Source organism: Takifugu rubripes, chromosome 22 (assembly GCF_901000725.2).
Source record: "Takifugu rubripes chromosome 22, fTakRub1.2, whole genome shotgun sequence".
NCBI classification, from domain to species: Eukaryota; Metazoa; Chordata; class Actinopteri; order Tetraodontiformes; family Tetraodontidae; genus Takifugu; species Takifugu rubripes.
Window position 1 is genome coordinate 5797290 of NC_042306.1, and position 13711 is coordinate 5811000.

The 13711-nt window shown below is 37.1% G+C and overlaps 2 protein-coding genes across 3 annotated transcripts; one reads left to right on the forward strand and one right to left on the reverse strand.

Moving 5' to 3' along the window:
* Positions 1–253: 253 nt before the first annotated feature.
* gipc2 (GIPC PDZ domain containing family, member 2) lies at positions 254–8603 on the forward strand. Of its 2 annotated transcripts, none has more exons than XM_029831551.1 (7): positions 254–483; positions 635–928; positions 5145–5330; positions 6027–6207; positions 6392–6501; positions 6710–6791; positions 7491–8603. In XM_029831551.1, the coding sequence occupies exons 2-7, from the start codon at positions 653–655 to the stop codon at positions 7640–7642; spliced, it is 987 nt and encodes a 328-aa protein (XP_029687411.1). In that variant the 5' UTR covers positions 254–483; positions 635–652; the 3' UTR covers positions 7643–8603. The 2 variants fall into 2 exon arrangements, with proteins under 2 accessions (XP_029687411.1, XP_011614566.1); XM_011616264.2 differs by having other exon boundaries at positions 255–526.
* A 22-nt stretch (positions 8604–8625) lies between these two features.
* Positions 8626–11831, reverse strand: txndc12 (thioredoxin domain containing 12 (endoplasmic reticulum)). Its single transcript, XM_003975434.3, has 7 exons — positions 11649–11831; positions 11094–11154; positions 10844–10896; positions 10141–10214; positions 9900–9969; positions 9576–9659; positions 8626–9487 (listed from the first exon to the last, which is right to left on the reverse strand). The coding sequence occupies exons 1-7, from the start codon at positions 11737–11739 to the stop codon at positions 9408–9410; spliced, it is 513 nt and encodes a 170-aa protein (XP_003975483.1). The 5' UTR covers positions 11740–11831; the 3' UTR covers positions 8626–9407.
* Positions 11832–13711: the final 1880 nt, after the last annotated feature.

Consider the following 13711-nt stretch of genomic DNA (forward strand, 5'->3'; position numbering starts at 1 on the left):
TGTACATTTTACCGATAAGTTAATGGGAAAAATCCTTGGGATAGCTCTAAATTCACAATTCTTAAGTGTATAAAAAAAATCTAATTTGATATCTACAAACAATACATGCATTAAAGAGTATGCACTATTCTATTGAAAAAAGAAATCGCAAGAGAAGCTCTGTATTTTCTTTTTAAATGTAGTCTTTTAATCCTGTGTTGACCACGTCTATACCTCATAGCCTTTCATTTAATTGCTTTACAGCGATTATCCCAGTGTTATAGTGCATAGGTGCGGCCCACCGGGACGACGCGACTCGGGTCCGGTTTTACACACTGCGCCTGCGTCCCATGACACGCTGGGGAAAAACAGAGCTGCTTTTGTTAGCCAAGGGGCTTTATTCCAGTCTCACCACCTACCTGTTGCTCTCTCGTCACATTTATTCGCTGTTCAGGTCAGAATCTCTTGGAACCTCTGGTACAGTCAGCGCTGAGCTGCGTTCAGGTGAGGAAAGTCGGAGTGAGAGCGGAAGTAAGGGAAAATAGAGGTAAGAAGGAAGTAAATACGGACAGCGCAAACCCGCGGCACTCAACAGGTTAGCTACGTCTATGTTATCGCAGCGGCTCCACTTTTAATCGTTGAAATTGAATTATAGCTTGCAAAGACAACAAAAATGCCACTCGGACCGTGGAGGAAGAAAAATAAACCGACAAAAGAGCATTTGGTGGAGAACGAGGAGTTGAGTGGCGGACAGGCAGGTGCCGGGACACTGAGCAAATCTTCCATGAACAGAGCGGGGCTCCCGCCTCCACCTGCCAATCTGCGGCCCAAACTGGTGTTCCACACTCAGCTGGCACACGGAAGCCCCACCGGCAGGATCGAGGGATTTGCCAATGTCAAGGAACTGTACGCTAGAATAGCCGAGGCATTTAAGATAAATCCACCTGAGGTAAGTAAGCTGTTATTCTGTGCTGCTTGGGACGAAACGGGGAGTCATAATTATGTGTTGCGTTTAAGTGCTGTGCTCGATATCAGCATTTATATTTAAGTTTTAATAAAGTAGTAATAAACATAAAACGATGAAGAGGAGGTGATTTAAAAAAAAACTGTAAATTGACATCAGCTCAAAATGCATTTGTTGCGTTATTGCACTTTACACATTACATTTTTTTGTCTAGTTCATGTTTATGGTTGTACTTGTTACCCGCCACATGTCCAAAGAAAAGGTATTCTAGGGAGTGAATGGTAACGTGTTCTTTACTGTCCGGGCAACAACATTGCATAGTTGCTGCCTTCAATTTAAGTGTCTGAGATAATAATTCCACAAACTTGCCCTTTAAACCCTACAATGGATTTTATGTGAGGTCCAACTAAACAGCTATATTAAATAATTAACAGATTATAAAAATTAAATAGCTCCTCCACAACTAGTTGAAGTAAAAGTTGATAATATTATTAGGGGTTTAATAGTGTAACAATGTGCACTGTAATCTTATTCTAAGAAGCAAACATTATCATTATTCATAGAGAGTAATTTCTTTTGGAAAGTTGAATATATGACAAAAATATTTTTTTAAAATACATTTTTGCAGAAATTGTTTTGTGAGAAGTTTTGCATAAGGAAAAACTCATGTTGCCATTAATTAAAGTTATCCATCAATGTCGTGTCTGAGTTGTTTTGGTTTAAAGGCACACCCTACCATTTCTATACTCTATGCTCACCCCAGACATAAAAGAATGTGCGATCCTCTGTCTAAATTTCAGAACACTTGAAAGCTACCTCAACCAGTCTGAGTTGCATGATTGTCTTTTGTCCATCTCAGTGTGACCATATTGATAAGCAGGGCAGCCTGTTATCCACCTGATTTGTTGTAAGAGCTAGATCTAAACTTACCCTCCTAAAACTGAAAAATACAACTGTTATAGTCAACACATGCAATAATTGGGAAGGAATTTCTCTCATTTGGGTTTGACCACTGACTTTATATAACAGCTCCTAATGTAATGATAGAAATTATTCATTGGGAGTGCTCACACTGCAGAGTTTTTCCTTCAGGTATTTGTTTAATCATTACTATCAGTGCTGTATAATGTTGTTTAGCATCTCTCTTAACTTGCCAGCATGCCCTTGAGCTATGCATTTAAAAGGAGCAAAAATGTTTATTGGGCTGACTAGATACAGATAATTTCTGCAAAGTTGAATGTACTGGGTGTATTTTTTTGTCATTTCTGTTAAAAAGTGGCTTGAATTAAATTACCAGGATGGAAAGAATTGATATGAATTGCCTGAACTAGTATCAAATACTGCAGTGATGTTGACAATTCCACAAAGTTTCTACAAACAGAGAGGGAATAGAAAAAGTCCTCATTGTCCCATCAAGCAAAGCTGTGCCACATTGGTACTCTTGGTGCAGACGCAGAAAGAATTGCTGGTACGATCAATGAAATTTGTGATATTCAAGTACTGTGAAGTTAACTACAGGAAGCATCTCGTATCCGGTTCAGTGGGCAAAGCCACAAATATAACCAGATAAGTTGTCCTGGGCAGTCAGAGTAATCCCAGAGGACCCAGTATAGCAGCTCTGTCCTGAGCCTTTTTTCTTCATGACATGACTTTGGTGCCACGTTGACTCGATGTGCTGTTTATTCTCCAGAAGTCCCAAAGCAGTAGTAGATGATACACAAAATTCAAAGCGTTTATCCAAAATTAGATCACCAGATTTGTATATCATGTTAAGTCTTGATTGCGATATTTGGGTCACTGGTTGGCTGTAGATTAAAGTGTCATTTGAAAGCACCTTTTACAAAGGTCTTTTAAATAACCATAAAAAATCTCTCAATATTTCATGAAAACATGAAAAAGGAACGAATGGATGTTTTGTATTTGGCATTTAGACAAAAATTAAAAGAAGTCATTTTTTATAAAGCTCAAAAAACTGGCTTTTGTCCATCTCAGGACTTATGACACCAGTTGTGCACCAATTACAATGCTGTCCTGGGATCCCTCCCCAGGAAGTTTCACAATCATTCACACCCAACAGCACAGGATGACCAGGAAGATCCACCCCTTTAATAATGCAAATTACTGCCAATGACAGCATTTGGGAAACCAGCACATTACATTTAACTCTCTGGGATTCCCAAAAGTAAATTTAGAACTGAAGAAGCCTCTTAAATATGCAGAGGAGTATTAGAGTCACTTGTGAGGAAAAAACCTGAGAAGTACATTTTAATCATCATGCACTTAGTGAAAAAAGTCAAAACACAATTTGAAACTCAATTTCAAGAATATATTCAAAATACAATTTTGGAAAAAAAAGTCCATATTCACTGTCAAGAATAAAGTGGATGGCTATGGATGGATGGATGACCCTAATACTTTCTATATGGATGAGATGTGAAACATTTGAAGGAAATCCAGTTAAATGTTCTAACACCAAGAGTTATTGAGGGAAACAATACGTTGATGATACACAGAGTGAAATATTAGAAACTATTGACTGCAAATATGTAATTAATCTGGCGTGAAACACAAATTAACCCTTAGGAAAATGTAGTCAGCTCACTGAAACAAACATTAGCCAATGTGGGGGTAAAGTAATTACACGTAAATCTACAAGACACTACAGGTGTCGACCTTTGTAAATCAGTGGCTATGACACAAAGGTTGCAAAATGATTGGCTTAGCCTGTGACTAATTACATGATGAACAAGCACTGTGAATATTTTAGCCCAATGGCACAGATGATCTGAATAAATAAGGTTAGGGATGCCCATTAGGACTCACATTGACTAGCTGACGACTCTTACACTGTTCATGAAACAAATTTCTTGACAGCCATTCAATTCTTTGATCTAGTAGTAGGATAAATGATATTGGCTCCCACAAAACTAGTGAGAACTATATAAGTCTATCAAGTGAGCCAATACATCTTCCAGTTTCTTGTAACAGTATAGTTCTCCCTGGTAGACCTCTAATGAATTACAATAACCTCTAATGAATTACAATAACCTGGAGGAACCAAAATCGACATGTGCAACATGCGTTGTACTACCGTTGTCATGCCACCTGTCCCAATAAATGTCAGATTATGCCTAGTAGGCAGGAGATAAATGTCACAGATATGAATCTTGTTGAGTGGTTTTTTGCTCAGGTCAAAGTCTGGTTACTGGCGCTGCAGGTCTACAGTTTGAGGTGTGGCTGTGTGGCCGTACAATTCCACTCAGCATAGCACTGCCATTTGCCTAACACTTTGAATATTTGGGCTGTGGTCACATGACAGAATTAGTTTTTATTTGTTTTTGCTGGTAATTGTGCAGAGAACAATACGTAATGTGGTGGCATGGGGTAAAATAGTCATACCTCCTTATATCAGATGCAGTTTTGTATTTACTGGTGCCGACTGTTTTTACCTTCCCATAAAGTAGACTACGTGATTACATCTCATGGAAATTAGAGTGAATTGTGCAACTTTCCTTTGGATAAAGGCCATCTTACAGTGTGTATTAGAGATGTAATGATACACTTAACAAATGGTAATATTTTCTCACGCTTTCACAGAAAAAGATTCCTTTATTTCTTAGACAAAAGCACATTTCTGAGGTAGGGTGTGATTGCAAAATGCAAACTATGCAATGAATGCATATTTCAACAAACATATACCTAAATATAAAAAAACTACAAAATATATTTTGTCTTATCCTCAGCAAATTAAAGAGAATCCTTTTTAATTCCTCTGCGGGAGGGTAAATTGTGCAAAACAACACACGTTCTCATTTTAAAAGTGCAAGTGAAATTCTATTTTATCTTTAACAAAAATAAACTGAATAAAATGAATCAAAATAACTAAATGAATAATACAAATAAGTGAACTTTTCAAATATACAAGGGCTTGTATGTGTTCCTAGTTTGGGATTTATGTTTTTTAAAGGAAGAACAGCATTCCCACATCCTCAGCATTTTCTACACTCATGGTTATGCCTCCTGGCAAAGCAGGAATTATTTCATATTTATAATTAAGCATACTTCCATGCTTTTGTTTTATTTATTCATTTTTCAGTAAGGCAAGATAATGGTCCCATTTTCATGATATAGAATTTTTCCAAAGTTGTTACATTTGTTACATTGTGTTGTTTATGTCTATAATCCATGTCTGTGTGTACAGATTTTATTCTGTACCCTCAACACCCACAAGATTGACATGGACAAGCTGTTGGGGGGACAGATTGGCCTTGAGGACTTTATATTTGCCCACATCAAAGGGCGCAAGAAGGAGGTGGAGGTATACAAGTCTGAAGATGCTCTGGGTCTTACCATTACAGACAATGGAGCAGGTTACGCATTCATCAAGGTAAGGATTGGTGCTGCATTGATTTCTCTGTTTTGGTAACTAACTTGGTACAAAGTCTCAGGACTTTTCAATCTATGAGATGCAAGATAACGAAAATCTGTTCTGAGGATTATATGTGCACAATCCCATTTATAGTAGACACTTTTGTGGGGAACTTAACCCTAACCCATGATCTGACTACTGCGAACTGCATCATAGACAGGAAGTCTGGATGCATAAATTATTCATACCAGTCGAGTGCAAAGTGTTGTCCCATTTAGAGTCACATGTAAACACATTTATTGTTTCAAATGACTTTGTAGAGTATTTGTCACAGCTTGTGCAAGTGCCATTTTTCTTGGTTCTGGCTTGTTGTAGTCGATGTATTTAGATGGAAAACTTGCTTTCTCAGAAAACAGTCATTGTCAACCATGCTTAAATAATTTTATCATCAATGGTTTTTGACTAAGCTAATAAATATTTTCCACACATACACCTACAAAAATCTTTATTCAAACCATGTACTTCTTGCTTATAATGTGGGAAAGTAAAAAATTAAGAGAAGTAGAGTTGGAATTCTCTTAAACCAACATTTCTCTTCAACCTAGATGACTAAGAACATTCATCCATGATTGACTAACATTATTTCAGTGTCTGTACTTACATATTTTGTGGTTATTAATTTGTGGTCTTTCGCTCATCCTTCTCTCCTGGCAGCGCATTAAAGAGGGCAGCGTGGTGGATGGGGTGAAAGTCATCTGTGTGGGTGACCACGTCGAGTGCATTAATGGATGCAACATAGTCGGGATACGACACTATGAAGTGGCGCGCATGCTTAAAGAACTGCCAAAAGACAAGTTTTTCACCCTCAGTCTGGTTGAGCCCCTGAAGGCCTTTGGTGAGTTGCTGTCAGGAAGGCTAAAGGAGTGATTTTGTGCACTTGCATCTTAAACTATTAAAGCAATGAAACAAAGTAGCATTTCCTTCTGCATCATTTAAAATGTTAAATTACTTTCATCCTGTCATTCTCCTTGAGTGAAAGCTTGATAGTTTATAATAATATGAGTTTCCTTGTGCGATAGAAATGCTTGAGCCCAGATCAAAGGGTGCCAAACCTAGTGACAACAAGATTGGCACTGGAAAAGGAACGCTGAGGCTTCGCTCCAAGGGCCCTGCGACTGTAGAGGAGGAAGTGAGGATTTTATATAATCTCACCTAATCCCTGCGTTTTTTCAGTTTAGACTGTTTTGTCACATCTTATTTTGAGGACTGTTGCCACCCATCATTATTTCAATAATTAATATTAACATTATTGTTGTTCTCATTAACTTATACATTATAGCACACATGCAGTCAAACAAGATCAGAATAACGGAAGTCTAATTCTGGTTTATTTTTAGCCAACAGAATTTGAGGAGAATGCAGTGAGAAAAGTAGACGATCTCCTGGAGAGCTACATGGGCATCAGAGATACTGAACTGGGTGAGAATAAAAAGCACTGCCATTGTGATATCCTGTTGATCTGCACACCAATGTTTCCTAGTTGAACTGACATAGCTGTACAGCTCAATTTGTTTACTTTCATGTGTACCCTCTGTGTTGATGTTTATAGCCAAGATGATTTTAAATACCGGTGCGAATGCATGCATTCTGTCCTGTGTGGAAATGGATTGGGGCATGGACCTCCCCTCAGCATTTATTTATACAGTTTTTTCCTCTTCTTTTGCGTTTTCTTTAGGCATATTTTTACATATTTAAAGCAATGTTTTCTAATCACCAGTACTCTAGCACTCTACTGGTAGTTACCACCACTGATGCTACTGCTACTACTATCCGTACTCCGTACTATTACTAACTGTATTACCAAACAACAATATTGTTTTCAAAAATTAGAACTGAATTGAATTTGTAGAACTCAATTTTTGGGGTGTGGAAAGAATACATTTTGAGGTGAGGGATATAAGTGGCGTTTTTGGGTTTGAGGCATAGATCATCTTGTACTGTTATGTCCAATAGAAATTTACACGTGAATGATTTTTCCTTTTTATTATCATGGATAATGTATCCCCTGTACATTACACATCAATTTCATTTTTAATATATGTATTTATGTATATTTTGTTGACAGCAATTTAATACATATATGTTATTTAGTGACATTTTTTATTTGTGCCTTTCCAGCTGCTACAATGGTTGAAGTTGGTCGCGACAAAAACAACCCAGATGAATTTGCCATGGCACTTGACGAGACCCTTGGAGACTTTGCTTTCCCTGATGAGTTTGTTTTTGATGTCTGGGGGGCCATCGGAGATGCCAAGCAGGGAAGATTTTAATGTTCCTGCTTCTTCCATGTGCCCACACCTGCTCTGTCCTTAATATTATTAGAAAAACATGGACAAACCCCCAACACAGCATGTGCGCCATTAGAAATGAATGCTGTTTGGTGTCACCCTGTCATTTGTAGATAGAATTTAACCAGCAGCATTTTTGTGTAATGTAAAGGTGTGGGTATAATGTTTCTATTTTTGGACCTGTCTCCATCCCAGTGATCGAGGTGTATTATAATGCCTCCTCTCAAATTACAGCACATCTTTTAAAGCTCAGTACTCGTAGTGGCACGACAGACACACCAATTCAGTTGTCTGATCAAAGTGATCAGATATAATCACAAATTATAGTTGTTGTATTACAGCTTCTTATATTTGACTGTTGCTGATTTTACAGCAACAGTGTAATCACGATGATTTTAGAGCTTTTATTTAAGCTTACCTTTTGCTTCTTTGTCTTAAAACCTGGAAAATGGCTTCATAGAAAGATGTCACTCTTGTTGATTTATAAACATCTTATGCTGCTCTGCAGCTTGAGGTAGATCAGTGCACTTTCCCCTTTAAATAATTTTAACTTTTTAAAGATTACTACTGTCTCATGTTCTCCTTTTATTAGTACTATAATGTGCTGGGATGTCTTAATGTCAAAAATTAATCCTGCTTTTTTTGCCCTCTTTATTGTAACTTATTTTACCATAAAAGATCAAAGTTAAACATTTGTACTCAAACACAGGTACCGTCGTTTGTCAGCCATTAAAGGCTTTATTTGAAATAGCACAAATTGCAATTCACTTTAATAATAGCACTTGATATTTTAACTGCACTATTCCCCAAATCCCTGTCAGATGCTATATTTAATTGTGAATAAGTGTAATCTACTGCTTAAATGTAAATTTTACATACTGTTCGGCAAACCATAAGGGATTATCTCTTGAATAGACAATAAAATATGCTATTCTGTTTACAACACTGCCTCAAATGCATTGATATGAAGTAATACAACAAATTTTATTTGCATGTTGTATAAAAAGTCAAAACATCTAAAACAGGGGAAGGCTGGTTTAAAAAAAAAAAGCATTTTCAAAAATTAATGTCAAAATACAAAAATGTGGCCAGCGGTAACTCAGTCTGTTGGAAACTGGGCCCAAAACAGCCTTATCTGGTAGTGTAGACCAAACATGAGTGTTCTGGTAGTAGGAGAAGGTACCAGAACACCTTCAGAGCACTGCCGAGGTACCTTTGAGCAAGGGTAGAAGAGATGAAAAAGATGTGGCCAACAAATCACAAGAATAGAGCATGTTTGTGCATGAATAAATGCTGTAATGTAACCAACAGTGTAGTGCAAGTTCCTTACAAGAAGACAATCATTGGATTGCTTGATTAAAATGAATTTCAGTCTATAATGAAACATCATGTTAGTTGAAAAAAGGATAAAAAATATTCCACGATTGAAGTTTCCATCAAGGAAGCTGTTATCCTAGGTTTGTCAAATCTTCTACAGCTAATGAATACATGTACTGGTATGCGGGATTTAATAAGAACAATTTACAAAAACAAAAGCTTAAAAACAATGACATCACAATGTGTGACACAATGTGCTAAGAGGAGAAAGAGTACAAGACAAGATTTGCTACTAAAGCCCTGAGGCCTTTGTCTTGGATGGACAACTGCGATGCGCCTACTGTCTCAGATGTTAGTAGAAATGGTGAATTGGGGTATTGTGGACCAGGAAGTGGAAGTGTAGTTCTGAGAGTCTGATGCCCGTTTGTGTCTACAGCTCATCTCCAGTGTGCCCCTGCTTGAAGGAGTCACCAGTCAACTTCTTTTGGGCCTCCTCCATACTGGAAACAACTGAGCAAATAAAAGAAACACAAGTCACAATTTAAATTATAAGGCTACGTCACTTTTGAGATTTCAGTTTAATCAGTTAGAAAGTTACCTTGGTCTGCATTGCTGTAGAAGTATTTGTAGTTTGGGTTTCCATTCTTGTTGGTGATTTCAGGGTGTACTTTACCACTTGGATCTGAGACCGTCACATAATACTGTTGGTCAATTCTAAAAGCAATCTGGTTAATTTTATTGTACATCATTCTCAGTTTCTAACACATATTTAAAAGCAATCTTGAGCCCTAAAGCTAGGTTTGCTTGGAGAAAAATGCTATGATGTGGCATTTAAGGCATCATAAGTCTAATCGGATTATAAACGTTTTTGACTTTGTGAAGTACAGTTTAAAAAAAAATGACAACATGAACCCCTCCATACCAAGGAAAATAATCCGTGGAATGTATCCCCCATCAGGGCTGAAAGCCTCATCCTTGGGCTCCTCCTCATCCTAAACAAATGATATGTAGAAAGAAATTAAGCCCCCTCAACAAAACCTCATAACATGTTATTGATGGATGACAGAAAAAATAGCATATACCGGTAAATAGAAATCATGCAAAATTAAGAGCAATTTGTTTTTTAAAAACTGAACAACTGAAGGATAGCAGCTTTTCCTCACCTCCAGGTTGACCATGACAAAATTGTGTGCAAGCTCAGAGATTTCCTTAGACTCAGCAAATTTGGGTTTGAGTGCTTAAAAAAAGAACAAAAGTCAATTAATTTAAATCTATACTTTGTTTGAAAACTACTGCTTATTCCCATTTACAGTCACATGACGGGCTAGATTCAATCCCCAGAGTCACTAGTTCAGAGTCAGGAATGCAACCCTGAAAAGGTCACAGTTCCTAACTGTTAGGACCTAACAGAACACACATAATTCATTCACACCAAGGGCCAATTTGAACTCTTCAATTTGCCTGATGTGCATGTTTCTGGACTGGAAGGAAACCAGAGTACTGTACCTTAAGAATGCCCACATTGCATTGTTGCATTGATATTGCATAAATATGGTTTCACTATATAAATGAGTGGCATGAAAAGACCTAAAACAGTATGGCTAGGACATCAGTCAACCTCAGTGCAATGCTGGAACTGTCAGATGTATAGTGTGGAATTATAGAGTCTGAATAGAATGAAAGACCTACAAAAGGCTCTGTCTTAAACCTAAGTGTGTGTTTTTTGCTGAAGGCCCCTACAGTCTGGCACAGATGGTGAGAGGTGCTGTCCACGATGGCGAATAGTTTGGCCAGAGCCCTAGATGTATTTTGACATGGACACTGGGAACAATAATGTCTATACTAAATCTTAAATGTTTGTTTTACCTTTACAAGCACCACACCAGCTTTTGTGGATGATCACCATTACTGGAAGCCCACTGTAAGAATAAATACATGCACAATACACATAAAGTGTGAAACAATATTCCCCATGTAGCATCATCTTGTAGTTATGCTATATTCACAGTGCTTTTGACACACTCCATCCGTAGAAATGTAGGGGACTTCTTTTAAACCTGTATGTGCCTTTGGGACACTACGATTGGGAAAATAGTCTCCATGGGTCTAACCTTACCTGGCCTCGGCTTCTTTTTTGCCATCATCTAGCGTCCTCCAGTGGATGTTATCTCCAAACCCTGCAGGGGAGAACATTTCATGGGAACACCACTACCGGTGTTACATTTCAACAACGGGTGGGGCTGCTAAAGATTTACCATAAAGAGCCTTGAGAACACTAGGTTTGAATAAAACCCAATGTTCCACTTTTTGTGCAAAATTCGATTCATTTTCCATTTGTTTTGTCCTGTTATTTAAAAAAAAAAAATTAAGCAACTTTTGACTATTTTATCTTTTCATTTGGACTGTAGCTATACGTTACTTATCAATGCTGTGATTTATTATTATTATTTAACAGATTTAACATCATGTTACTTTTTCCCAATTATGCTCAGAAATCTGTGTTTCTATTTCATAACATTTTATAGATCTGCACAGAATTACGTGTATAGGACACGGAGTCTGTTGTCCCGGACCCGTGTATACAGCTAGTTCATCTAGCTGCGGTGGCACTATCAAAAGACAGAGCACCGTAACTACACAACAGACACCAAATACTTCAGGGAGTACTCACCTTTCCCACTCACAGCTTGGACGCCCTCCTGAAAATAGGTTAAAAAATGTAACAGGAAAAAGAAAACTACGTTCATTAAAGGTGTTTGCATTTTGAGTTGCCTTTCACAATCACACACCACTGGAGGGTAAATTCAACCTCTACTCATCAGCCGGATAACCGGACACGACCGTTCTTTTTCTTCTTCTTCTTCGAGATTCTACGGCGGCGGCAGCATTACCGCCACTCTGTGGTCTGTAATATAACTACAATTACTTCCAGTTCAAACTTCATACTGTATATTTTACAACAAAAACCCAACAACCCGACATATGAACTCCTAATCCAGTTGCTGTTACAAATTCCAAAATATAGCCGCTGACCAATCCCCAGATGTCCTCTTCATAATTATTTTATAGTTAATCATTATTCCATCCCCCTCTGTTTCTTCTTTTCAATTTGATTCATTCCTTTTGATACCGCTTACATTTCTATAGTTTCTCCTCTACAACTCACATTTCCCACCTTGATGTTTTCCCATAATCTCTTCCTGGGGAGAATTGTCTCTTTCCTCCTGTTCCTAACCGCATACCTTGGAATTACATTGGAATAATATAATACAACTGTCTCCCTTTATTTCTATTATTCCATTGGTTTTGCCATTGTTTCTTCACTTCCTTCTCTTTTTTAAATCACAGCTATTGCTTCTGTTTTGCCCAGAGTTTCTTCAATTAATTCCGTGTCTGCCCTTTAAACCTGTTTTGCATATTTATGTTGCAGTTAATTTCCATTTCAATGCTGAAAGAAAATCTGTACAATCTATTACTAATTGGTTTTATTCCCTCTATCCACTGTAATGACATAATTATTGCTATCAATTCTGCTGAGAAAACTGTTCAAAGCTCATCTGTTAATCTTGCTGTCTCCTTCAGTGACTTAGCTGGTTGATAACTGAAAAAGACAGAGATTTTCATTACTATGAAATAAAAAGTAAATATATTAAAACCAGACACAATGAACACAGGTGGGATATTGGTGATGTTTTCATGCCTCATAATCATATTTTTATTGCTGCAGTTTGAATTGCATTGACCTTTTAAAATTGTGTTTCTGATTCTGATCCCGATGCTATACATCCAAAATCTATAATTGATCTTAATTGTGTATTGGCCAATAAAGTCTATTAACCAACCACATCTCTAGAAATTTAGCAATTTACACTCTTTCTAATTAAATCATATTCTTTAAACTTGTATTTCTTTTCAGTGGAAAACATAGCTCCAGCGAAAATCTCAATCCCACACTTGCTGCCCATAATTGCAACTTGTTAATGGCATATTGTAATCTTTCAACAACATATTGTAACAAAAACATATAGTGATCTTTTAACAACATATTCCTGCCCCATTTCCATAATGACCCATCATCAGAAAATATGATTTTCCTATTGTAGTGTCAACTGATTTGTAAATGTAATTTATCATAATTGAAAATAAGATAGTGCTAATCACTCTCTGAAAACACAAGCATTGTCCATATTATGTTTTAATCAACCAAATGTAGCAGATATCAAATTAATTATTTTTTTTTGATCAAACTGCTTTGGAAAGTTGAAGTAAATCACACAATATTAAATAAATGTTATCCTTTTTAAGGAACAATTTTAATATTACTGGATAGACCACTTGTGGTGCACTTTTCTAGCATCATCATAATAAACTAACTGGAAATGCCATGAACTGTTTTCTAATAACTGATCTATCACTTAAAATTTCACTTGCAGGTGTGGCATCCAAACCAGATTTGGCATGCTGCTGTTACACTCTGATTGGGTGGAATCACACTTTCTGCATATCAGAAGGTGTGATGAATTTACCCAAATGCCCAAAATGCAGGGACAACAGTTTTGGTATATATATATACTGTATATCCATGTGTGGTGCTGAGAGGGACAGGTCTTTTCTTTTCTTTGTTGTTTTTATTTTCTGTGGAGCATTTTCTGCTCCTATGTCTGATTTGATCAGATTTAGCCAACATGGAATATTACCTATAAAAAGTACACAGCGCTGTGATTACTGAAATGT